General features: G+C 38.0%; 1 protein-coding gene across 1 annotated transcript in view; it reads left to right on the forward strand.

Moving 5' to 3' along the window:
- The window catches only part of TAF2 (TATA-box binding protein associated factor 2), a 61,928-nt gene extending 37,477 nt beyond the window's left edge, over positions 1-24,451 (forward strand). Inside the window, exons 20-25 of the mRNA XM_080378359.1 lie at positions 5,006-5,075; positions 6,616-6,725; positions 9,083-9,312; positions 11,962-12,114; positions 12,528-12,633; positions 22,814-24,451. Coding sequence (XP_080234485.1) covers positions 5,006-5,075; positions 6,616-6,725; positions 9,083-9,312; positions 11,962-12,114; positions 12,528-12,633; positions 22,814-23,079 — 935 coding nt within the window. The 3' untranslated portion in view covers positions 23,080-24,451. The remainder of the gene's footprint in view (positions 1-5,005; positions 5,076-6,615; positions 6,726-9,082; positions 9,313-11,961; positions 12,115-12,527; positions 12,634-22,813) is intronic.
- The last annotated feature ends 2,212 nt before the right edge of the window (positions 24,452-26,663 follow it).

Below are 26,663 nucleotides of genomic sequence, written 5' to 3' on the forward strand. Positions count from 1 at the left end.
CTCAGTCCTCAGTCTTGTAATTCACCAGGCATTATGGATCCATAACCCACTGCACATATACCATTTGGTGACCCTGTGAGTAACAGCCAGGCAGAACTCCGCTGGTGCTGTGCGTCTCTCTCTTAGGCTGCTTGCTTTTTTCCTCCCCTCACAGAGTGTTAGTGGAAAGATTTGCTGCAGAATGGAAAGCTTAATCATCAGCTTGCTTCCTTTAGAATAGTCTCCTCACTAATTCATTCCACCCTTTGGAAATACAAACTGATAGAAATTGTTTTCTCATTAAATTCTTGACCTTTTTTGAATGGTGTTCATAGATAATAACTGACTTGGATAAGAAAGTGTTTGTACTGTGAAATAATACAGTACATCTTTAAAACAGCTGATCAAATGGGTTGCTGTATAAGCAAGACAGAATAAATTGCTTGAAATACCTTACAGGAAGGTAAAACTTGAATGGTAAAAAGTAGTAGAAGTATTACTTGAAGTCGTCAGTAATTGAGCTGACCATAATTTTTGACTGAGCACACTGTTGAGATCTGGAAATGATGGATTACTGTACCTAACTGTCTTGCCCTTTGCCAATGTCTTTTCCTCTGATGCAGAGTTAGCAGATGCAAATATCTATCTGCTATAAAGACACTGCAATTCACCACACAGCTTACAATCTAACTTGGTCATCAGTATCATTTCTCACATACAGCCTTCCAGCACTGAACACATTAGCTTTTGTGCTTGCTGTAAGGTTTTGCTGGAGGGGTAAATCTGGAAGTTCAGTGTGCTGACTGACTTCTTCAGCTACCCATGTAGAAGCTAGCAGTGCTTGTCTCCCAGAGACCCCTAAACCTGGCTTTGGAAGGAGAAACGATCGGCTGTCTATTGCCAAGAGATCTGATTCTCATCGTTCCTGGTTACCTGGTTTCCAGTTCATACTGGATGTAAACCAGCAGCTATCAAATGCCTGTTGCTTGTGCCAAAGCTGGCTTTTTAATAGCTCTTGTAAAGGAAGCTGACAGATTTTGTAATTTCCATAAAAAGGAAAGTCTGTATTTTCTGGGGCACTGTGGAACTCCCATGTTTTTCTATCAACTCTCAGGGCAGGAATAGCACTGCCTTTAAGTTACTTTAAAAGAAATTTCTTCATGGAACTGAATGTTGTTTTCTTTGCTGTTAATAGTAAGGCTTTTTTTGAGACACAGTAAGTCTATAAAATGCTTGAGGCAGCATATAAAGACTTGGACAGTTGATCTAAAGTGGGTTGAAGTGAACAGGGTTTATTAATTAAAGTTAGCTTCTGGTAGTTATATGACTATTAGTAGTTGTATGTATACAACAAAGCAGTTGCGTATTTAGAGGTAACAACAAACCATTCTAAATAAATATCCATGATTATCTGATTTCATGAATGTTAAAGTTTAGGGTCTCAGAGATGCTCTGCTGAAATTGAGAACTGAACACCATCTGTTGTAATTTAAAAAAAAACTCAAGAGGATTTTTACTTCAGAAAGCAATCGCTTATTGTAATGTCTACCAGAAGTATAAAAATCTACACACCTTTCTTTACCCTTTAGCCTTCTTCTAGGTAAACTGGCAAGGTGTAGACAGGATGAGTGGTCTGTGAGATGGGTAGGAAATTGGGTCGTGGGCTGCACTCAGAGGATGGCAATCAATTGTTTTACCTCAGGCTGGCAGCCTGGCACAAGTGGGGTCCCCCAAGGTACATCTTCATAAATTACCTGGACAACAGCACTGAAAGCTCCCTCACCAGGTTTGTTGATGACATTAAACTGGGTGGTGGGTGGACACATCAGAAGGGAGAGCTGTCTTAGAGAGACCTGGACAGGCTGGAGGAGCAGGCAAGCAAGAACGGAATGGAGTTTAACAAGGACAAGTGCAAGGTCCTGCACCTGGGACAACGTAACCAAAGAGCCCAGTACAGGCTGGGATCTGTGTGGTGGGGAGCAGCCCTGCTGAAAGGGCCCCGCAGCCCCTGACAGACGGCAGGCTGACCGTGTGTCAGCAGTGAGTCGCTGCAGCACCAAAGGCAAATCGGATCCTGGGCTGCATCCACAGGGGCATCGCTAGCAGCGACGGAGATGTGATCATCCCACTCTACTGAGCACTTGTCAAGGCGCACCTGGAGTACTGTGTCCAGTTCTGGCCCCCACAATTTGGGAACTGTGTGGGCAGACTGGGGAGGGCTACAAACTGTAGCCTTCCCCAGTGAGGGAAGACTGAAGGAGTTAGGTCTTTTCTCCCCGGAGAAGAGTAGGCTCACAGAGACTCCTCACAACACTCCAGTACTTAGAGGGAAGCTACAAAGAGGATGGAGGTTCTCTCTTCACAAGGAGCCGCATGGGGAGGATAAGGGGCATCGGGTACAAGCTGCACTGGGAGAGGTTTCATCTAGACGCAAGAAGGACATATTTACAGTGAGAACAATCAATCAGTGGCACAACTGGTGCAGGGTTGTGGTAGAGTCCCCGCTGCTGGAGGTTTTCAAGAGGTGATTGAACAGGCTGCTAGATGATCTCATCTAGGCTCTCTTTCCCACAAAAGCTTGGAGCAGATGATCCTTTGAGGTCTCTTCCAAACTGGGCTCTTGTATGACTGAACAAATATTCTGGCTAATAAGATTCATTCTGCCCCAGGTCAGATTTAATTTGACATTGCTCCTCAAAATGTGTCATAGTTGCTATATAAATTTGAAGAGCAGGTTAAATGCATTAGTAGCAAAACTTTGGAAGTCTAGCAAGCCTAGTTTACACTGTAAGGCAAATAGCAGGGAAGAGTGGCTTTATTTCAAGCAGAACTGAGTTTAAGAAGCAAAAAATAATTTTTTAAACACTAAAGTGTGGTGTTTCTTGGTTCTTTTATCCAGTACTCTCAGCCTAAAGTATTCATCTCCTAGACTTCTTACTTTCTAATCAAAAACCATTTTAAAATCCCTTTTGTTATGAGGTGACATAACTGTGGCTTGCTTCTGATTGTGACTTAATGTGTTTGCTATGTTGAGTCTTTGCTGCATTGTTATACAATATTTTGGGGGTTTTACATGCAAAACAACTTTTGTATGCAGTATTCTAGCTGCTTTCTGTCCCGGGCAAGATAGCTGCCAGGAAAGGTGGCTTTGCGTGGATGGGGTTAAGCACAGGCAATCACTAATCCCTTAAAAGTATGTCCTAGGCATAGCTTTTCAAAGATTTGCCTGACTTTTAAGGCAAATCTGAGACTGCGGTTCTGATCTGTATGGATAGGTTTGTTCTGGCATTGTCCAGAACTGTGTAGCAGTGGCCTAAATGTTGCAGAACATGAGCTAATACATTCTGAGAGTGGATCTTACCAATGTCTACAAAAATCTTCAAGGCAGGTGTCAAGAGGATGTCAAGAGGCTCTTTTCAGCAGAGCCCAACAACAGGACAAGGGGCAATGGATACAAACTGCAACACAAGAAGTTCCACCTGGATATGAGGAAGGACTTCTTTACCTTGACATTGACAGAACACTGGAACAGGGTGCCTGGAGAGGCTGTGGGGTCTCCTTCCCTGGACATGACTCCGTGCAACCTGCTCTAGGAGAACCTGCTTTAGCAGGAGGTTGGACTAAATGATCTTCAGAGGTCCCTTCCAACCCCAACCATTCTGTGATTCTGTAACACATTCTGCCTCTAAACAGGGCTTCTCAGCCCAGCTCAGTGCCTCGCCAGTATAACCACTTCTCTTTTGGTTGGGTTGTAGGAAGAGCAGAGCTGACTTAAAAGTGGCCTGCAAAAGACTATTCAGCCACATCCTAGGCAATGTTACAGTGCAGTTTTTAATCGCATGGCTGCCTCCTCTCAATCCAGGAAGAGATCTGATGTTCTAGTTGTCCAGAGTATTTAAAAAGCTTCTATTAGAACTGAAGTGCTTATCCTTACAACATAATTTAAATAATCAACCTCTTCCTTTAAAAGCAACTTACCCCAGTGAAATAACAAGGGAATAATAGGTATTAGAATTGGTTGAACTAGAAAAGTTGTATTTAAAAATTGTTGACTGAAATTGGGGGAAGAAAAGCTGAACAGAGGTGTTTAGAACTGAAAATACAGTAGGCCTGGGGAAGAAACACGTGCATTGCTCGGACCACAAAATGAAAAGCAACAGAAACATTTCTGGAGCTGTCTATACAGGAATGATTACACCCCAATTTTTGAAGTAAAACAAAGCCTAAGCAATCTCTTCATTGTTTTGAGGAAATGAGAATACTGCTGTAAAACCTTGCATTTATGCACCTGAGAAAAAAGGTTGTATAAAAATTCTTCCATTTTTTGTGTAATCAATAACAATGATATCATGTGGTGTTCCTATTTTGCGATGTTACTCTGACCATTAAAGGAATTTTATCATGTAATTTAAACTTTGAACTTAACAAGCCAAGTTTGTTTCCAACAGGCAGCAATTTTCTAGAAGCATGTGCTGATAGCTTTCAACATCCATTTTAATTGTGAAGTATACTGATTTAAAAAACTGAGGAAGGCTACTGAAGAGTATACTTGTAGTTTTCCATCAGCCCTGTAGTCTTCCTTTTTCTATCCTATTTATAGATAATAATCTTTCACAGATTCCTGTGTATGAGAATTTTATATTTTCTATTGCCTATAGTAAATATTATATTCTGATTGTTGAAAGGATATTTGAATGTGTTCATTTTAGGAAGGAAGGAAATAGCAAGATGATTATTTACTCTGTGATCTTCCCAATCAATGCTCATGACTGGCAGTGTCTTCTGCTAATAGTCAAGTTGGTGGTTCTTGGACAATTGAGGTGTGAGGGAGTTTCGTGCATGTTTCTATTTCGGCGTAAAGTAAATCACCTTTTACTTTTAATTTGCACTATAATTAATGAAATTCCTCTTCAGTTGTGGTGATTCAAGCTCTTTGTCTGCTAATTCAAGAAGTTGTGATTGTCTTGATCCAAAATCCTTCCATTTATGCATATTTATAGGCACATTATTTTATTTTTCTTTGCAGTTGATAGGAGCTATGAAGAACTACAGTGGCTGCTTACCATGGTTCAGAATGATCCTGTACCCTACATAAGGTTAGTGAGTTAATAAAGAGCTGATATTTTCCCTAATGCTGGAACTAGTAAGTAAATTCTTGGCCTGGTATTGCTAGAATAGAGCAAATGCTTAAGTGCTTAATACTTTTTCACAACACTGTTTTTTCTTCCTGTTGTTTTATATAAATTGAAACATGTTTTGATGTTTCAACAGTTCACACCTCAAAAACAAATAACCTACGTTATATTATTTTTGTCTTTTATATTCTACCCCTGTGGTGGAAGTCTGAAGTTAAAGGTAATTTCCTGATCGTAAATAAAGTATATAAACCTGATGTTGCATATGGCAAAAAGACTTTGTAATATTTAGGAAACACACAAGGTTGAGGCATAGTATGCATAGTATTTTGCCAGCAAAGAGTGCAAAGCAATTGTTAGACTGTAGATGGGGTGAAAGGATAATGTAAAAATATAGTGTAATTTCTAGTATTGCCTGTTTCAACTTTGTTTTCACTAATGAGTGACTGGATATTTTAGCACTTCCATTACAAACCTTTGAACACTGAGTAATCATTGTTTTTCCCCAATACTTTCTTCTTATGGCCAGCAGTAAAATACTGAGTTTCAAAGATAAATAGTATTACTTTTACTCTCTCTCTGTAAGTGATTTCTTACAAAGTTCATAGCTGCAGGATTGTTCTCTATTTCGGTCATTCTTGTTAGTGGAAGTGAATACAGTTTGGCTCACTAGAGGACGTTTAACTTCAGTCTAGGAAGGAGATTTAACTTGATGTGTGTCTCTTTAAAGAGGACTTTAAATTTTGAGTGCAATATGTAAGCCTCTTCTAAAAGAAAAAAAAATCTGTTCAAGAGTTTTCTTGTATCAAATGTGTAAGACAGCAAGAGGAAAGCTGGCTATAAAGGGAAAATAGTTAAAATAGTAAGTAATGGAACAAATAATTATTCTCATACATAAAATGTTTTGAAGGCCAAGTTTAAAGAAAGTGGGGAAAAGTGTATCTACTTTCAGCTGAGCGTGGAAGTATTGTAAGCAAACACAGTAAGTGCAGAATCTGTGTACAGCAATGTGACATAGGAGGGGACAATGTTCCTTTCAAGAAAAATGTGCAAGTCACTGATTTTGATCCTGCTATTTTGTATCAGTCAAACATTTAAAATTATTTAAAATTCATTTGGTGTCAATATGTAAGGAGTTTATTTGCCGTTGTTGCTCTTCTTTGTAAGTATCAAGTCAGTGAGTAGGGAAAAAAGATAGTTAATAAACAGAAGAGCAAAATGTAGCCTACAATTTTATACCCAACTGTTAAAAATTATGTCTAATAACATCTTGCTGCTTTGCACCTTACTTTTTATCTTGAAGTTATATTGCTGATGGTAAATCTGTATCTATGCATATTGTGGACAGAAGGAAGAGCTAAAAGCATAAAACATTGGTCAAAATTTTGGAAGAAATCCTGTATTTCAATAAGTTGGTAAGAATATTGCAAGCTGAACAGACTTTGTATTCTTGGTGTATTCATTTGGATTTAATAAAGACTGTTTTTTCTATTTCTTTCAGGCATAAGATTCTGGATATGCTGACTAAGAATCCACCTTTTACCAAGAATATGGAGTCCCCTCTATGTAATGAAGCTTTGGTAGATCAACTTTGGAAACTGATGAATTCAGGTTGGTTGGTTGTTTGGTGGTTTGGTTTTTTTATTGTAAGTTTGGGGTTTTTTTTAAGTAAGTGTTAAAGACTTGCTTCAGAATATGCCAAGAACTCTATCTTAGTTTCGATAGTTAGAAATAGAAATTCAGTCTCAGAAGTTTAATATCATGTATGTACCTCCAGAACTTTCTCAGTGACACAGGGTACCAAACCTTGTTTTTCATTCTTTTGTCTACTACTGTAGTGTGCTTTGATGTACTTGGGCATAGAATGATTCTTTGACCCAGGTGTTCAAAGCAAACATTTCCTCAAATGATTCTGTTACTTTTTTCTTTATAGTTTGCTTTAGATTAGATAGTCTCTCTTTGTCCTTTGTAACTAAACTCTGAGAGAATATGAGAGGATAACATTTGTATAGATAATTTAAATGAGATTTTTAGAAGTGTATTATAAACCTAAGACTCAATTTGCCTTGTGTGATTAGGAAAGATCCTAATGAAAGAAGGGCTTGCATCTTTACCATTGACCTGTTTTTCATTACTGAAGCAGTTTTATCCAGTCCTGACAAACTGCCCTTTAACATCTGGCACATTACTATATAGATTACATATAAACACTTATACAGCTTTTTTTAGGTCATTGAAGGCTGTCTGTTCTCTGCGTATCATTATTTATAGTGTTTAAAAGTTTACAGCTACACTCCAGGGGCTGAAGTTGGAGAGGCTACTAGTAGTTCAGTTTTGTAGGATTTGCCAAGTGTCAGGCACAGAAAATGAACAATTTTGATGTTCCCATCAAAGAGTTTGTTGTTCCTTTTTCTTGAGAGAAGAGTGTGTGCTGTGTTACTTACCTCTTTTTTACAAGTAACGAATACGGTATACATTCTTATCATAATAATTCACAGGGCTTTAAGTACTTATATTTCTGTGCATCAAGATGACACAAAATTTCAGTTTATTTTCTGTAAGGGATAACTGGTATTCCAGGACATCTTGAAAAAATGTTTGTTCATGTGAGACAAGTTAGTAGCAGGGTTTAAAGCTGCGTGATTCTAGAATCATGAGTTGCTTTCATTTAACATAAGCACATGCAATAGAAAACAGACTGATTGATACATGTAATCTTTTTTTTTCTTTTATGTTAATCTGCATTAAATTGATAATACTCACGAGTTCCAGAGGTTGCAGAGAAATTCAGCAACCAATTGTATTTAAGCTTAGCTGTTCTGCTCAAAAAGGAGAGAGCTACTGAATGGTAATTCATTATATCATTTAAGATGTACTCGTTCAAGAAGTTGAGTAAATTAACTTATCTTTAAAATATAGGAATAGTTTTTAAATACTCTCCAGAGAAACGATTTTAATGTTATGATGAATATTCATATTCCTTTCATTTGTAGCTGGGTAAGTGTATGTACAGCTAAGCTTACTCAAAACACTACTTAGTCCTATGAAACTTAGTATTTACAGGGATAGATCTTGTAATTTTATTTTGTGCTAAATCTTGCACAGCCACATTAACATGGCAGTTGGCACATCTGTGTCTTGTTTACCAGATATAGTTCTATTCCTGCTGTGGAACAATATGTTCAATAAACTTGCAATCAGTCAAGAGCTGGGCTGAGTTAACACCAGAATCACTGTATTTGCAGCGTTGCACCAGATGTTAGATGTCTTTCTGTTGTGATTGGTGCCAAACATGCTTTGGCCGTTTGTGTGTGGAGATCTAAAAGCAGTACACAGTTTGCAGTGAAAAATAAAATCAATGCAGCATTGCATTTTGTGCAGTAAAAGAATACATATCTCCAGTATCAATACAAATTAAAGTATTGAGTATCCAGTGAAGTACATGACATAGTAGTGACATCAAAAAGCGCGCTTATACATTGCAGCTTTGTGTTCTTTATCAGCACAGTTTCCAGAGGTTACAAATCTCAGTCATGCTTAAGGCTCCTACTGCATGTCATGGAATACATAGGCAAGTGCAATCCAATCCATTGATATGGGAAGCCAGGTTGGTAACAGTGTGCTATTTAATTGTCTGATAGTAAAACTTAAAATGAAACTTGAAAAATAAAAGAATATGGGTGTGATTATTTTCCTTTTATTTTTCATTGTGATGTTATAGCACTTAGTTTCCCAGTCTTGTTCTACTACATATATCTAGCTTACAACCCAAACAACTTAAAGCCTTTCTTTTAAGCAGGGTGTGGCAGGTGAGTTTGAGTCAGGAAGAGGCAGGAATAAAGAGAGAAGTATCTCTTAAGCACAGAAAATGTCATACTCTGGTGGATCCAGATCACTTAAACGGTTTTATTTGTGGAAGAGGAAAAGATTGTATCTCTGTATTAACAACAATCTCTTTTGGATTTTAGGAACTTCACACGATTGGAGATTACGATGTGGTGCTGTGGACCTTTACTTCACACTTTTTGGCCTCAGCAGACCTTCTTGTTTACCATTACCAGAGCTTGGACTTGTTCTTAATCTGAAAGAAAAGAAGGCTGTACTTAATCCAACGATTATCCCTGAATCAGTTGCAAATAATCAGGAACCTGTGAATAGTACTAACAATCATGGACAGTCAGTGGGATTTCAGAACACCGTAAGCACAAACCATCTGCATACATCGCATTCAGCTGGCTCTGAGTCCTTGCGTTGGTTACTGATTTAATTTTGTACTGTCTTCAAGCTTCTCATGCTTTACCTAAGCTACCTTTATACCTTGTTACTCTTTATTCCTTCCACGTGAAAAGTTGGCATATACCATAACTTTTTTGACTTTTTTTAACTGTTCTGCATAGCCTATGCAAGCATTTTACTTGTTTTTTCTAGTCTCATCATTTCTGTTCTTTATAAAACTTCACTTTTTCTATATTGCTTGTGAGAAATGAAGTGATTCACAGAAATGTTTGATGCTGTGATGAAAACGTTTTTATTAGACTAAGAATATTGCTTATAGGCAAGTTAAGCAATTTTCCAAAACAAAACCTTTTATTAGTAAATTTATTACATCTTAAAATACAAAGATAAACCTCTTTTTAAACAACTTAGAGATGTGAGTGTTGAAACTTTAACACATCTTCATTGATTACTTCAGTCTGACTATTTAGTACTGTGCTCTGAAGGATTTGTAACAACTTCTGAAAAATCGCAGACATTGTTTGATGTCTTTATGGCTATGGAGGCTTCAGTCCTAACACCTAATCCATTGTGTAGTTAGAAAATAGGTCTTAGAAACTATTCAGGTCATAATTTTCTTAAGAATAACTGTCATTGCTGCTGGAGTAAGTCTTTTCATTGGACAAAGTTAATTATGAGGGAAAATGCTCAACAGACATGGAAATAAGGAGTAATTTTCTTAGGTTTCTAAAGCTACATTTGATTGAAACTGCTTAGGATTAAATCCTGAAAGAGAATGTGAACATGTGTTTGAAACTCTTTCCACACTTTTGAATGGGATGGTTTACTGCTACTTTATCAGTCCTATAGTTAATTTTTATTCAGAAGTATACTGAGAGTGCAAATTATCACAGTCCCTTGCAGGCTTTTTCCAGTAGGGGGAGAAAATGATGGAGTCAAAAATCATTAGAGCTATCATACTTCTTTACAGAACTTGTAATAAGTCCTAATTTGCCGTACATAAACATCAGAATTAAATAGCAGGAGACATTTTGTTGCCAGATTTTTAGGCTGCAGTTCAGTGAACATCCAAACTGTTTTTGCAGCCAAACTACATTAATCAAAAATTTTCCTCTTTTCTTTTTCCTATACTGTCCTCTCCCTTATGCTAGCACAGTTGTTGTTGCTGCATAGTGAGCTGGATCATGGGAGGATCTGGTTGAGAAATACCTTTTTTATGAACAGATATTTCCTGCTGGGTCAGTTTCCTGGTCCAGTTCATCATGTCATTATGCAAGTGCTTGTGGCAGCCCAGGACAGAAATGTGTGAGGAAAAGGCTGCTTCTTTTAGCAGCAGTACTGGCTTACCGTAGTGTGAAAATACACCATTAGTTTAAGCCTCAATTCACACTTCATCCCTCGTATCTTCTCCTATACCTCATCTCCATTCTCCTACCCCTTACTTTTAAGGTTGCCATTTTCACTAACTCCCCCAAAATTCAGGGAACTGGTTTTCCTTGTTAAAATAATCAAACCAATCAAACCAGTAACACAAAACAAAGACTGCCTTTGACATCAGCCAAAGCTTATCCAAAAGTGTTTTACAACAGCAGTGTGTTGGGTTAAATAGTAGGGAAATCTAAGGGGGGGGGGAAGAATTAACAGGTGATAGAATACATCAGATTAACTAGATTATTTAAAGCAGACTATATTCTGAGAGCATAAACATGTTAAAATCAGTACTGATAGACTTGTGACACAGTGTGCTGCAAATAATAAAAGTTACCTACTTCATAAAATTGAACTGGAATTACTCAGGGCAAGAGTTTGTGGGGCTAGGGTACCCTTTGTAGGATAGAGGAAGAGCAGTTCAGTGGAGCAGCATGTGCTCTTGAGAGTCTATGATACAGCTTTTATCTAGTTTTTAGTGGTCTTTAATCAAGTTTGCTTCTGTGGGTACTTTATTTTTCCTTCTATATTTTGTGTATTGAACTTGTTGGAACACCTGTCTCCTGTTTTAACGACTATATGTGTAACCTGGTAGACTCTCCTGCTATTTTTCTATTTGACCCTGCTTTTGTTGATAATCTAAGCAGTAATTTACAAAACAGTTTAACTCCTATGAATAAATATTGTTGTGAAATCAAAACAAAAAAACAACCCAAGTTACAAGTGCTCATTATGGTTTGTATTCAACAAAGTAAGCATTAGCTTTTAAAGCTAACTAAAAAGAAGATTCAGCTAAATTCCACATGTAGATCAGAGGCTATCACAGTTTTTCAGCAGAGATTTGGACTGAGAGCCTGTGAGGCACAGATTTATAGAAAGGCTATTCAGAGGCAGCAAATGTTGTTGCACACCAACAGTACCATGATTGTGAGAAGGGACAGAAAAGATGCCAATGCTAGATATGCAGAGGGAGCAGGGATAGAAGTAAAGAGAAACTATGTTTGTAGGAGAGGTTGGCACAAATCCATACAGGGTTTTAGAAAATACTTTTTGCCAGAGCTACAGGGAAAACTTTGTTCAAATCACCCACTTTACTCAGAAGTGTTTTCAGCTATCAGGTCTCTTTTAGGCTGAAACATGGCTCTTGCTATCTTCTAATTTTGGTCTTTTAATGCTGCTTCAGGAGGATGATCATCTTGTTAAGGAAACAGCATCCAGCATTTCTGGTCATCAGCAGGGGGTGAAGAGGAAGGCTGATATGCCACTCGGGTCTCCATTGGAGCCAGGGCAAATACTAGAGAAGAATGAAGACAGTAAAGTCAAACTCAAAATCAGAGTAAGAAGTGGAAATTCAACTTGCACAGTATGTAGGGTATTCAGAATAACAGCAGTGGCTTCTGCTGACTTCCCTTAAAGCTGTGTTCAAACAAAAGACATGTTGTGTATATGTGTACAGTAGTTGTTACGCTTGCTTTAGCAGAATCACTTCCCATCAGATTCTTTATTGGCTGGCGAGAACTAAAGTTGACAGTTAATGCTCTTGTTCACACAGCTTCATGGTAAATTAGAAAGAAGACAAGGCACTGACCCTTTTTAATTTTATTGAATTTTTATTCCTTTGCAGTGGTAGATATCACTTCCTTTCCCTCTCACCCCCAGTTTACCTCAAAAATAAAATATTTTAAGTTCTGTTTAGTGATATTCTTACAAGTTATTAGCATCTGCTTATTTTTTTTCCTGATACCTTAGTTCTCAAACTCCCAAGAAGAGGAAGAAATTGATATGGACACAGTTCATGACAGTCAAGCCTTTATTTACCATCATTTGAATATGTTGGAGAGACCATCCACACCAGGTACGAATAAATTTATTGGCAAAATGATAGTATGATTTTTTTAGACTATTTCAGTTTGGGGGAGTTACTGCTTGTTCCCATACATATGATGTTGTTAAGTGTCAAATGTTAACTGAATTCCAGGAAGCATGTTAAAGGGTGCATAAGAACATTTCTTTAGCTTCCAGTCTATATGGAATGTGTACCTGCATGTTTTCATACATATCTAAGTAAAGGAAGTATGTATCATGCTTATAAAAGTGAAAAGCTAAGGAATTAATAAAATAACATAAAAATAACCTAAAAATAAAATACCATAAGCAATTAGGTAAAACTTAGTTTGCCATAGTTGTCATTTAAAAAGTAATAATTTTGAAGATTAAATTAAAACAAATAGCAAGACTATTCAGGTTAAAAAAATATATCTAACCTTATTGATCTATGATTTAACATCAGTTAAAAAAAATTCAAGCCTCAAAGATGCTTGGAAGGCCTTTTCAAAGTTGGAAAGATTGCATATATGAGTAAAATAGTTTAATTTCAAACACTTCTTTTCTTTTACTCCTTTTCTTAGTATCACTTCCATAAAATACTGGACAAAATTACTTCTCAAAGAATAGTGTTTCTTAGAAACCGTAAGGCAGGTTGAACTTCACTGAGGAACTTCCACCTTCTCAGTTTATCTGTCATTAGCGAAGAAATTCAGTGGCTAGTCTCATTTTCTCAAAATATTTTAACTACATTTTTAAGTTGACTTCCAGAACATGCCAGTGGAGCTAAACTGAGGTAGTGTGTCTATGTAGCAAGCATTTTGACAGATCTTCAGTACACACCCAAAACAAGGTTTTAAGGTTGCAGGACTGCAATATGTAATAGTGAAGTATTTGGCATTAGAAGTAGGATTTAGAGTAATCACCCTTTTGCTTGTTTTTCTGTTTTTGTCCTGCGGTTGCCTAATGTAAAACACGGGCAGACAGCAGGATCTGGAACATTGGTTCTGTCTTGAGGGCCCTAGGTCCTGAGCTATGCTGACAGGTGACCTCATCTGCTTTCCCTGGGACCTGGCAATTTAGTGGCCTCATTTAAGAGAAACGCTGGTGGATGTTCTTCCTCACAGTATCCTGCTGAGTCTGGTGCCTTGGTGCTGGCCAGCGGTGTGGAAGCTGTAGGCTCATACTCCCTTAAGGCCTAGTGACTTAACATTTTTACTTCCTTGGCAGATGCTGTAGCCACTAAGACGTTTTTTGGGTTTGGGTTTTGGTTTTGTTTTTTATTTTTATAAAAGGTAACTGCTGTCATTGCTCAGCTAACAAACGAAGTTCACATGGTGACACAAAACACAGGGAGGTCGAGTTTCTGGATTCCATGTGGCCCTTGGTTAATGACATGTGCCTGTACAGCCAGCTCCACTGGGATGGATTTGCTGTTAGGTATTTAGAGTAGCAAACCTCACAACTTTTTGCCTAAAGCATAGGCATTTCAGCAAAAGGGAAGGCTGCATATAGGTTGCTCTCATGAATTTAGGAGCCTAATTCCACACAACCTTCACTTTTAAACCTCTCAGACCTGCTTTGAATTTTGTCCTCAGTGTTATGGTCAACCATCACATTTTCTGTTACAGCAAAGAATGACACATCCATGGCATGCGAGTGCAAAGCTGATCCACTGAGAATTAGTATTTATAACTCTTACGTGATATTTTGCAACAATTTTTTTTTTACTAGATTTACACACTCTACGGAATATAAAGTCATAAACGAAACTGCCAAATACTTCACAAACAGGACTTACGGGACCCTCTGTACGCCAGCTCTGTGCTCCAGGACTATTGCGTATTAAGTTTGTGCTAGAGTTCAGAAAGGGTCAGGTCTGACCAGGAGTGGAGTAGTGGACAGCTGACTGCTGCTTTTGTAGACCTACAGCAGACAAAAGCTACTTGGAGTTTCATTTGTGTGCTGAATGACCTTCTCACCTCTGCTGTTTAGGCATTCAGCACACTAGAATACATTTTCTTTCCTAGGTAATAAATGAGACAAATGCTGGGGTTTGCCACAGCATTCATTTTAAATAATAAGCCTTTGAAAAGTATTATTTTAAAGCACTTCAGATTAATTTCATTTTCTTTGGTTTGTGCGGTTAGAAACAGTTCCACTTCAGATATTCTTTGCTTCTAAAATTTCACCTGTTTCTTATTCATAGCATTTTTCTTAGAAGCAGAGATGTATGAATTTTAGACTGAGTAAATAAAGACAGTTCAGTCTTTAGGAAATGGTGTGCTTCTGAGAAGAAACAGATTGGGGGGGGGGGAATAAAAGCATACATAAATAAAATTGTTCACACATAGGAGTGTTCTGTTTTACAAAGAAGTCACTGATAATGTTTCCTGAGGAGCTTTGAGTTTTTGCAGGAATGATGGAGGATGGGTGTACTTCAGTGAGTGATTCTTGTCCATCGATTTCACAACAGGTTCCGAAATGGTCTCAGTATCTTGTTACTAAATCTGTAAGGTCTTGCATCTGCCTCAGTTCTGTGACTCTTACTTGGAAGGCAGTGAGCTCTTAGTCCATACTCAATTTTCCTTTCACAGCTGTGGGTTATGTCCCCACGTGTCACATGAAGTGTTAGGTCATCAGCCAAACACAGCCTGCAAACAGCGGCTGCCAGGAGGAAGTTCATGTTGGGTCTAAATCCTGCCATATCTGCGGTTTAGGTTTTTTTGTCGGGTTTTGGTTTTTTTTTTGCACTCCCCACACCATCCCAAATGATAATTTGGATTTGTTCAAGTTGATGTAACCCCCCCTAAAGCCAGGAAAACATTATTTCCCTTCAAAAGCTTTTTTTTTTTTTTTTCTGTATGCTTTTGCTCGTCGATGTGGAGGATTAGAGTTGAGAGACACTGCAAAGGCAGTAAAAGAAGTCTTGTACTACAACTCTTGCAGGATTACAAGTTTCAGTACTATAATTACAGCATTTTCCACAGTTCGTATAGAAGATGTTTTAAATCCTACTAAACCATCCTGTCTACAATAACAGAACTGTGAACTCTGGTAGTTACAAGGGATTCTGAGCATTTTTCAAGAATTATTAAACCACACAAAACATCAGCTGTGAACTGTCTGAAGAATGCTGTTATGTTGATTATTCATCTGCCCAAAGGACTGGAAACATGGCAGCCTCCTTTGAGCTTCTAAAGCTGTGCAAGGTCATATTTCTAATGCTAGAACAGGCTTTTGTTTGCTAGTAAATCATCGAGAATAGTAGTAATGCTCCTTACTCTTCTCTTAAGAGCAAAAGAATGTCAACATCAGATTTTGTGTAAGCGGTAGATTTAAACTCTCATTTCAGATTGTAAGTTGTCTTGTCCTGTGTTGCTGACTTCAGTGAAGTCAGATTAAGATATGCTTCTTCATTTACCTTATTGTTTTGCTCATCTGAAAGTACAATACTTCAAAATTGACATTTAAAAAGTTCTTCTGTATGTGTTAGTTGTTATTGATGGGCCTGTTCTTTTTCCAAAATAAATGCCTGGCTGTAGCCTGCGTGATCTGCCAGCGAAGTTGCATGTTGTTATGGCTCAACAGGTCATTACTGATAAAGGTTTAATTATAATTTTCCCAACAGTTTTTGTAGTTTGATAGTTGATACAAAACAGTATCCAATTATTTCTTTATTGAAAAGATAAAACAGGTAAATACACTGATGTTTTCCTTGTGCACTGGCAGTCCTTTTTCTGATTACATTCAGGAGCAGTGGGCTTTGAGGACACATCCTGAGTATTCAAACTCAGATCAGAAAAATCCTTTGGCCATTGTATTAATCCTTTTGCTGTTTTCCAGGATAATCAAACTGGAAATTTCCGCTGCTGATCTTGTAGGTGACTTTACCATGTGGATGTACATGAAATTTTGAAGGTCTAGGCCACACTCATACGTGTTGATTGGATTGTGGTCTCAGAGTCTGCAGTTTCAGGAAGTAATGATTTAGCTGGATTTAATTGTTTCTGGAATGGTTTGAAACTGGATACGCACATAACTGCAGTAAAGCGTAGAGAGAAACCACTGTAGTCATTATGTTTCAACAGTACATTTACAACAGTAGATTTGAGCTTGTGGTACAAATCACTGCATGTCAAGTGTGGATGCAGTAGTTAATAGGAATTCTGTCTGAACTGTGTAAGAAGCCCGGTCCTCTGCAGCGCAGTGGAATTACCCGAGTTAGTTATAGGAGCACCAGTACCTCAAAGTTCAGCCATTAATGGCTCCCTGCCAAAAGGGGTTGCAGAAGCATCAGCACACAGACAAATATATCAGTGAACGCTTCTTGGATGCAAGGGCACCGCTTGACAATGATGGATTTTTGCTTTACTTTCTAAGGAGGAAAGCACTGTTACAACTTGTAGTACCTTTACATAACATCTAATATTAATATAGTGTCTTTGATAGTATCCATTATACATACGTTGACTTTATTACCTAAAATATAACTGTTTCCAAACTGGTAACTCATAGGCTTTGAGGTTCTGTAGCTAACTTTTCCTCACTGAAATAATGTGTGGTTAATTGTACGCTTCACAAGGAAGGGTGTTTTCAAGTGCTTTATCCTAAAGTGCATGAAAGCAGCTTTAATAGAAACATAAGCTCTGCAGATAAAGTGACAACATAAATGAGAATTGCTGCAGTGTCAACTACATGATTTAATAAAAACAACATAATATTGTAGCTGTGACTGTCTCTGAGAAAACAGCTCGGAGCGCTCTCACACCTAGAAGATGGATAAGGCTAGCAACTGAATTTCCAAGTGAACTACCTAAAACTGTTAGAGGCACAAAGTATTCTGAATTGACTTACTGATTTAAATGTTCTTTTTCTCTAGAGTAGAGAATATGCTAGAATTTTCTAGAATATTAAATGTAGTAAAAATAACACTCCAGGTAAGCTATTATTTTAATGTAAGGACAAAGCAGTGTAGTTGCTAAATAAAAGTCAAAGGAGGAAATTAATGAAACCATTACCAGTTAAAAGTACATTTTAGTTAAATCACCAGCTTGTCTCTGCAATACTTTAGCAGAGGCTATTCTCTGGTATAGGTATAAGGAATTATCTATCTGGATATAAGTCCCACTAAAGATACGAAGTCAAATAAATCTGTAAATTGGAACTAGTTAATTTTTTTATGTTGGAGCCAAATTAACTGCTGTGTTTAGCACATCCTCAGAAAATATTTGGGTGGTTTTATGGTTTTTTAACTAGACCTTTACCTCTTACTCTCAAACTTTAAATTTTGTCATATGGTCCTTAAAAGAACACTCTATGAGACAGAAAGTTGTTAACTTTTTTCAGAGGTAGCTGATTTGAAAATTCCGCTCTTAAGACAAATGGCAAGACACACTTGCATTCTGGAAGCTTGGAATTATTTATGCTTGATAACTTTTTATATGTGCTTTATTGATGTTTCAACAGATGCATAAACGCAGCAGTAAATTAAAAAATAGTGTGTCTTCAGAGTTTCCAGGGTAATACTAAAAAAGTAAAGCAGAAATAGGGAAATACAGGATAATTGTCAAAACAGTTTTTAAGATCCTTTCAGCTTTTTTTAGTGTTCTCTCATTAGAGAAAATGCTAGGCAGAGCTGCAGTTCAGCTGCTAGGCAAGGGAAGTGCATTTTTTTTTCTCATTAGCAAGCTTTCTTTGGGTTCTGGAGGGACATATCAAGTGCTCCATGCTTGTGTTGATGTCCCCTCCTTCCCAGAGGTGGTCAGTGTCAGGTTCTGGAGCACCACCCTGTCCTCAGCTGAAACACTGGACTCATGGGCCTTACCCTTTCCTGTGATTTTGTGAAGTTGGTTTCTCCTTCTCTGACATTTGAATAAATCAGGGTGCAAATGGGGTCATTTTTAAGAAGCGTCAATTTGGAGAAGCCCTACACAAGCCAGATGTTCTAAATAGATTGTGCATTGAAAGAAACAGAGACTGTAAGTCTGTGGTGTCCTGCCCTCTTCACACAAAATCAGAAATATGGGAGCGACCACATGGAAGATCTTATGAAAGCTTGTTGGCATGTTAAAGTCTCGAGTTGCATGTTCTCAAATTGTAAAGATTAAAAAAATAAAAAAAAGAGTAAAATAGGTAAAACACAGTACCCAACATCATTGTTTGATGTTCATTCGCCAATGATTCTTGAAAAAGACCCAAAACTTACCCTAGATAATTGATGAATTATCTGACTGTGGGTTTTATTATGACAGAAAATGTTACTTTAAAGCTTACAGAGATCTAAACCCCTTTCATTCTAAAACTAAAATATGAGATCTGTGTTTTCATATTTTATTCTCTCACACAATATCTACAGCATTTTTATCTGTCCCTGTGAAAAGGTGTGCACAAAGTTTCTGATCTTTCTCCCATGGGATAGTAATCCTGTCTAATTTTAAACACCTACCCAGCTAGCTGGAACACCACAAAGCCAACAATTACATTGGAACCTCCACATCCAAAACAGAAGGATATCCAAGTGGATAGACACATGTATGTGCATTTTCTTCCAAGGAATGCTAAAAACCACTTCAGAAGCAAGCTCCTGGGCTCACCCTTCAATTATTGTCTGTTTCTGTGATTTGAGAAACCCGTGTTCCAGCCCTGCTCCCTCTGCCAGGAGGACGTGGGTTCCCTGCAGGAAGAGGGAGTGCTCCGTGCCTCCCTGCAGCAGTCCTGCTATCCCTGTTGATTCGAGGATGTTATTAATGCCCTGTAAAGCAGTTCCTGTTTACACTTGCTTTCGTAGTTTGGCAGGTTTCTGGCGTGGGCTTTACATAGATATTAATTAAAAAGAAATCAAATTGAAGAAAAAGTGTTCTGTAAGCTTAACAGTGAATTTTACAGGTGGACATCTGTAAAAAGTTGTATAGAGCTTTTATAGGTCTGTCCATCTTACAAACAACTGAGTTTGGTAGTCTGCATACCTCCATACCTCCTCCCTGAGCCATCATCCAGAATCAATATATTTGATTCCTGATTTTAAAGCAGTATTTAACAGTAGGAGGAAATTTTCTGAGTAGTTGTTACTTTTACATTTGAAAAACCCAACAGATTATAGTGATCGTTGACTTCTCTGAAGAAAATGTATGTGTACTCTTAGTATTAGCTCAGTAAAAGCAGATTTTTGTAATGACGTTCTTTCATGTCTTACTGACATTTGTGCTGTATTACCGATGCTGACTGCCTCCTTAAGTGTCAGTAGCCCTTGAGTTGCAGTTGGATCCCATTTCTCCCCTTCCTGAAGATCTTCCAGCCTTTTTCAGTTTCTAGGTGCCCATCACCACCCCTTCAGTCCTGTTGACTTTAAGCTACTGTTGTAAGTGCTCCCTAACTTGCTCCAGTCAATGGTGTTCAACTGCTTTAAATAGTAAGATTTATTAATAACCCACTGAAACAAGAAGTGGTCGTGCAGACTGTTGCCTTAGCAGAGCTGGCAGTTCAGTAAACAGCAGGAAATTTGGACAATGGGTGGGTAGTGGAACAGAGTCAAGAGGGTCTGTTTGATTGTGTCCTTGGTAGTCTTCACTGGCACTTGGCACTACTGCTACATAGTCCCTGCGGGCTTAAGCATGTTCTTGTACTGGTTAGACTGGGTTAAAATTTTTAAAGCTCAAAGGCTTAGCTTTCCTTTGAGGTTGTTACAGATGTAGTGTCTAGACTTACAGGTTCAGTTTCCGTATAAAAATAACTCCACCATTTGGAACTAACGGAGCTGTGAAGTTTTAATGGTTTGTGTCATGTGTGTGGGTTTTTTGTTTTCTTTTCGGTTGACTTTAGTTTGCTTTGTATATTTTAATGCATCATGTGCCTGTAGTTTTGAGAACATGTGAGAATGTGTTCTGTACCGTAGGTAATCTTTTGTACATCTTTCATGGACCAACACCAACTGGTGGTCTTCAGGTCTTTTGCCACGACCTTTATTTCCGTGTTACTAAAAGCTGTGTTGTGTCGCTGCCACAGTTCACCTTTAACTGCTGTAGCCTATTTTAATGGTGTCAGATACTGTGTGCTGTGATTTTCTGAGGTACAGCCTTCAACCATTCCTCTTCTGACAGCCTGAGTCAGAAAGGCTCTTTTTCCCACCATTCTGTCTTCTGTTTGATGGCTGGTTTTGCATCCTTGCAGCTACTAAAGAAAATTTTCTTACATGTTTAAAAGCTTTAGAGAAATAAGCTCAGGCTACAGGCATAGTTTTAGGTACAGGTACAAATTCCTTAAGAGAAATATAATTAAATAGTTAAATTGTGAAGCAGTCTTGTACCTTTTTGCATCAAATACAGTATAGTTTGCGTTCTGTCTGCATTGTCAGGAACAGCTCAGGGTAACAATGTAAAAAAGTTGTAGTAACTGTGGATTGAAGTCAGCAAGTGGAAGTTTGAATTTGTGTGTGTATCTTCTGTGTGCCATAATAGACATAAAAAAGTAAAATCAGTGTGAGTTCTAACAGTAAATCTTTGCATTGATAACATGAGCTTACTACTGCATAGCTCTGCTGAAATAAAGTTTTTTAAAATATTTGTGTAGTAGAGATTTTAAGTCTGTAGGAAACTTGTACTCTAGTCTAGTTACCTTTGTAACATCAGTGGAATTTTGTATTGCACCATATTCACATGTTGCAGTTGAGCCCAAACATATTTCTCGAAAGACAACACTTTTGCTGTTTAAGACTTTAAGCAACAGAGATTTCACCATGTTCCACAGTAAGTCATTGATTATCCTCACTGTAAAAATGTTCTGTATTTCTATTCTGACTTCTAAACATTGCATACAGATGTAGATTTTGGGTTTTTCAGCCATATTTAAAAACAAAGAAACAAACAAAAAAACAGAACAGCTGTACTTTCCCGTGTATGTGCTTGATTGAATCAGTTGTTAATCTTTTGGATAAGGCTAAAAAGATTGCATGGAAATCTTTCTCAATGCTTGTTCGTCATACTACAGGGAGCTGGCTCTTCAGACTTCCCAGAATCATTGCTATAGACAAATCATTCTTGCCTTTAAAGATACAAAACCAACCACCAAACTAAAAAATGTACTAGGAAAAAAATGCGTTCTCAAATATACAGAAAAAGATAATTAAAGGTATATAATGTAATTCCCTGTTATTTAACAGGGATATTTTCACCAGAACCTGGGGGGATGGGGCAGGGACGATGATGACACAACACACAGCCCCAAACATTTGAAGCAACTGTGAAGAAAATCCATTTTAAGTAAAACTTAAAGGAATAGTTGTCTTCAAAAATCTGATGGTACATTGCCACATTTATCTAGTAGTTAAAGCATGTTCTTGCAACGTGAGTGATTTCATTCAATTTCCGCCTAAAGGAATTCGAGCCTTCCTACTTTCCAAGTGATTCCCCTCATTAACAATGTTATTCTTAGATTATTGCCCTTTAATCCCTACTGCTGAAGCTATTGCAGTTTGTGTGAAATAATGAAATGTTAAATGAGCCAAAGAGAGAATGAGAGAGTCATTCAGGAATTGAGAAGTCATGGATCAGATTTTCCTTCTTCAGATTCAGATACCAGGCTTACTTTAGTGTATTTGTGAAATATATGCTAATAAATACAGTCTAATTGTCTTTATTGGAATTTGCTTTTTGTTTAAGAACAAAACGTTGTGTGTAATTTTGCAGATAGGCTAAACTGGTTGTAAGGTACACGTTTTTGGAAAAAACAATTTAAGTCTTCTGTGCAATAGTGAAAGGTTTGTATGTTCTTGCAGGGTGCTTTAGCTCCTGACTACAAGGAGCTCATATCCCAAAACTGTACTTTAATGTATGCTAGTCCTGCGCTTCATACCATAGTTTTCATAAGCAGGTATGTTTTCATTATTCATGGTATAGTGGCCTTCCTACTCTATTTAAAAATGAATTTCTGGAAGCTAGTATAACTTAGAGTTTCTTCGCTCTTCACAATTCCCTGTTGTCTGGGATACATTCATACTTTTGAGGGAGGAAGGAGTACCCCTATAAAAATTGTCAGTAATAAGGGAACTTTAAAGAGCCTTTTCTGAAAAAAACTAAGCGCTAATGGTGTAAGTATCCATAACAGATTCTACATTTGCATGTTTAAATGACAATGTAGGTTTTATCTAATATTTCAGAATTTCATATGTTTGAAAACAATGCAAGTTACTAATCCCACTATATCCATTCTTTCAGGTAAAGAACAATCTTCGGGAGAGATGAACATGCACCCTGTCTCAGCAGCTCCACTCTCTGTGTTTAGTAAAGAATCAAACTCCTCAAAACATAGTGATCATCATCACCATCACCACCATGAGCACAAGAAAAAGAAGAAGAAACACAAGCATAAGCATAAGCATAAACATAAACATGATAATAAAGAAAAGGATAAGGATCCCTTTGCTTTCTCTAACAGTCCAGCCAGTGCACGATCAATCCGCTCCCCGTCACTTTCAGACTGATACGGTGGCTTCTCTGGAGTTCAACCTGCAACATTCTCTGAATACGTAGAAGGATGTACATAACTATAGCTTCTATCTTTTTTTATGGAAATAAGAATATGCGAATTGCCTTAGCAATTCAGAAGCTCTGCCGCCGTCCTCGTTTGAAGCCTTCTATTTGCATATGCGGTTGTTGAAATAATATGATTCAAAAAATATGTTTTATGATTCTGAGTCATTTTGTATTTCACTGTTCTCCACACCTCCCACTCTTTTTTCCATTTTGAACAAAGAAAACAGCCCTTTATGTAAGGGCCCCATGTCCACTGGCAACCCCCTGCACATCATGCTGACCATGTGTACTGCCAGAACCAATTATGTTTTAAGCCTTTGAAGAATGTTATGAGGCAGAGTATGTTTTAAGCAGAAGCCAATTGCCAGACCTTTGGTGAAGTGCTGTTCCCAGAGTAGTATTGTATAACCGAGCGTAGACCTCCTGAGAAGACAGGGATTTTCTGTAGTCTTCGGTTGAGCTGTTTCTTGCTTTAACCATTACAATGTAATTTCAGAAGTTCAAGAACAGTATGTAGAACATTTGCCTTTTTCCAGGTACTAAAACTCTTTAAAAATTCCAAGCTGCTTTTAAGCTGCAGGTATTTATTATGGACATGACCCTTTGAATATAATGACATTCTGCAATTACGTTTTTGGAATTCTAGCAAAATGCTTAATGCACGTTTTGTCCTGTAATCAGGCTTTTAGAAATCCAATAAAGGTTGCAAATTATTTTGAAAGGGGCAGATTTTTTTCTTCCAGCCTGACATTAGAATATGCTTTTGAAAGGTGTCTTTGCTGAAATGAAAAAAAAAAATCGAAAAGCTTAAAAATTAAAAGATTGAAAAATATATATTTCTTCCTACTGAGGGGTGGGGGTTTTTTTGAAGCATTCTATATGATCAGCTCATGAATCCACAGGAGAAATACATCAGCAGATTGAGCTAGGTCTGGGACTTTAAATGATGGATACGTTGACATTTCTTCAGCTGTGTTTTATGCAGTGTACTATTTGCACCCAGCTAATGTTTTATTTAAAAACTTAAGTTTTAGAAGTTTTGCTAACAGAGAGAAGTAATCTGTAACACTTTTTATGTGTTTTCCTTTGTTTGTATGTAGAGGCAGGGGTTTTATTTCCATGCGCTGGTTGACTTCTGTTGCCCAGTTCACTTGACATTTAGTTTTCTACAAGATGGTTACTTTTTTTTTCCCCCAAATTCCTGTGAGAGACTGATTCTCCTTTTTAGGGCAAAGAGAGAAAGTTCAACACGTACCCAGGAAGTTTTTTGTTTAAGCCATATTCTGTTTCATGAAAGTTAATAAATACTTTTGTATTATATACCTGCTATTGAATCCTGTAGTTTTTGTAATAACAACTTGTCTGTAGAACAGAAAGATGATAGACTCAGGTATTTAGGAATACACATATACTTATTTTGTTATTCAAGCACCGTATCCCTTTAATACTGTGAGGATAGTTGTGCTCATCATTGTACTTGGAACACATATTAAGATATGTTTGGGCTGGATTTGGACCCGGGCACCATCGCAGCCTCTCCCCACCTGCTGCCATACCAGCAGCTCTTTACGTGAGGTGAAGCCCTTACCTTGATGAGTTTTGTTCCTTCTCTAGCAACAACTGCGAGATCTTACAGCTTAGGTGAGCTAAAGGTGCAACAGGAGCAGGAAAACACCCAGGCGTGGGTAGAATGAAGTACTGAGCGTGTTTTGAGTAGATTAACCATGTGTGCAGCTCGGCTTACCACCCCTCTTGAGCCAGCAGGCTGCTATGTTAGCATCGTGGACTGTGAATCACGGGGAGAGGTTGGAAGGCTATAGTAATAGCTCAATGGAAATATTTTTAGGTGTTTTTCCCTTGGCTAAGAAGTGAGGTAACAGTGCCAAAGGTGTTTGTGGAGACCCAGGCTAATAAGCAATGAAAGCTGGCATTGTTTGGGAGAGTGAAGGCAGATGCATTTATATTTTAAAAATGAGGTCATGGATTATTTCGGCTGGTGTAGTTTCTACTTTTGGAGACAAGGATTTACACTCTTAAGCTGTGGGGAAACGTATTGTTCAGTGATAGACGCAGAGGACCGAGGCAGAGCTGTAACACGGCAATCCTACCATCGTATGTTTGGCTGTATGACTTTCAGTGAACTACTGAATATATGCTCAGGAAATATGGCAAAGATGCCATTAATAGAAAATTGGAGGGGGGAAAACATCTAAAAATACTTTCAGTACAGTTTCTGAGGTTGTGTCATGGTCCTGGTTCAAAGTATCCATCGGTGTGCTTGATGCAATACAAAGGATGTTTGAGGGCTGCAGGTGGTGCAACAGGAATGGCTCTCCAACGGGTGGATGTGCTCACAAGTCAGTAATTGGGTAGATTGCACAGGAGATCCAAAAGCAACGAGCTCAAATTCAGTAAGAATGAAGGTGAAATGCTGAACCTGGGGAGGGGAAACTAAGTGCGTGAAAGCAAGCTGTTCCCTGCCATCTTACAAGGTGCAGTAAGGAAAGAAAGCATCTAGTTGCACACAGGTGAGCAAGGATACTATTGCAAAAGTAAAACTCTCGTAAGGATTAACAGGAGGTTTTTATTGTGACATGTGAAAGTAGCTGTTCTATCAAGTGCCACTGATTTGGGTCACGACGTTTTAAGAAAGAGGCAGGCAAACTGCCCCAAAGAGAAACAACAGATAACATTGCACATAAGGAAAAAAAGAAAGGGAACTGAGTATTCCCAGTCTAGAATAAATGAAGTCTGCGGATGGAACTCTCCCTTCTAAAACCGAAAGGACTGCTACAACAAAAAATGTTTATCAGTTGTTCTTGATATGTCCTGTGGGAAAAGACTGATGAGCTTTATTTGCAAGAAAAAAAAAAAAAAAGTTGAATGTTAAGATGGGAAATATTCTAGGTAACATGAAAGCTCTTTTCTTGCAGGTTTTTAAGCAGCAAATTGGCACATGTCTGCAGGGGACGTTTATGGGATGTTTCACCCTGCCACAGTGCAGGGACCTCAGTGCTATAGTTCATTTTCATGGTTTCTTTGATATTCCATTTATGTCACTGAAATTACTCCGGTGGCTCCCTGGATGTGATGGGCGCTTACGGAGGGCTTGGGAAACGGAGGCCTTTGCCTGCCAAAGATCTTACCCATTGCACCTCAGCCTGGGTTTTTCTTCTACTGAAAAATCCATGAGTATTTCGAAGTTACACCCTGACATCAATTCAAGTTCTAACTTTGTATCTGGATGGAGGATTAAGCTCTTCACCCTTGCTACCTTCAGACCTGGTAGGCTGGCTGTGACCTATGCAGTTGGTTTTGGGCTGGGTTCTGATTTTCAGTCACAATTTTCCGTTTGTGGTGCGCTGCCCTTGAAACAAAAGGAGAGCTATTTAATTTTAAGTGGGGTAGTATCCAAATTACGGAAGAATACACATTACACATAAAGTATAAATGCATATGTTATTGAAAGTGCACAAAGAGGTCAAAGTCTGGAGAATTTGTTTGACATCTCAGTTTTTAACATTAATTCCTT

Source organism: Falco punctatus (assembly GCF_963210335.1).
Source record: "Falco punctatus genome assembly, chromosome: 3".
Lineage (NCBI taxonomy): Eukaryota > Metazoa > Chordata > Aves > Falconiformes > Falconidae > Falco > Falco punctatus.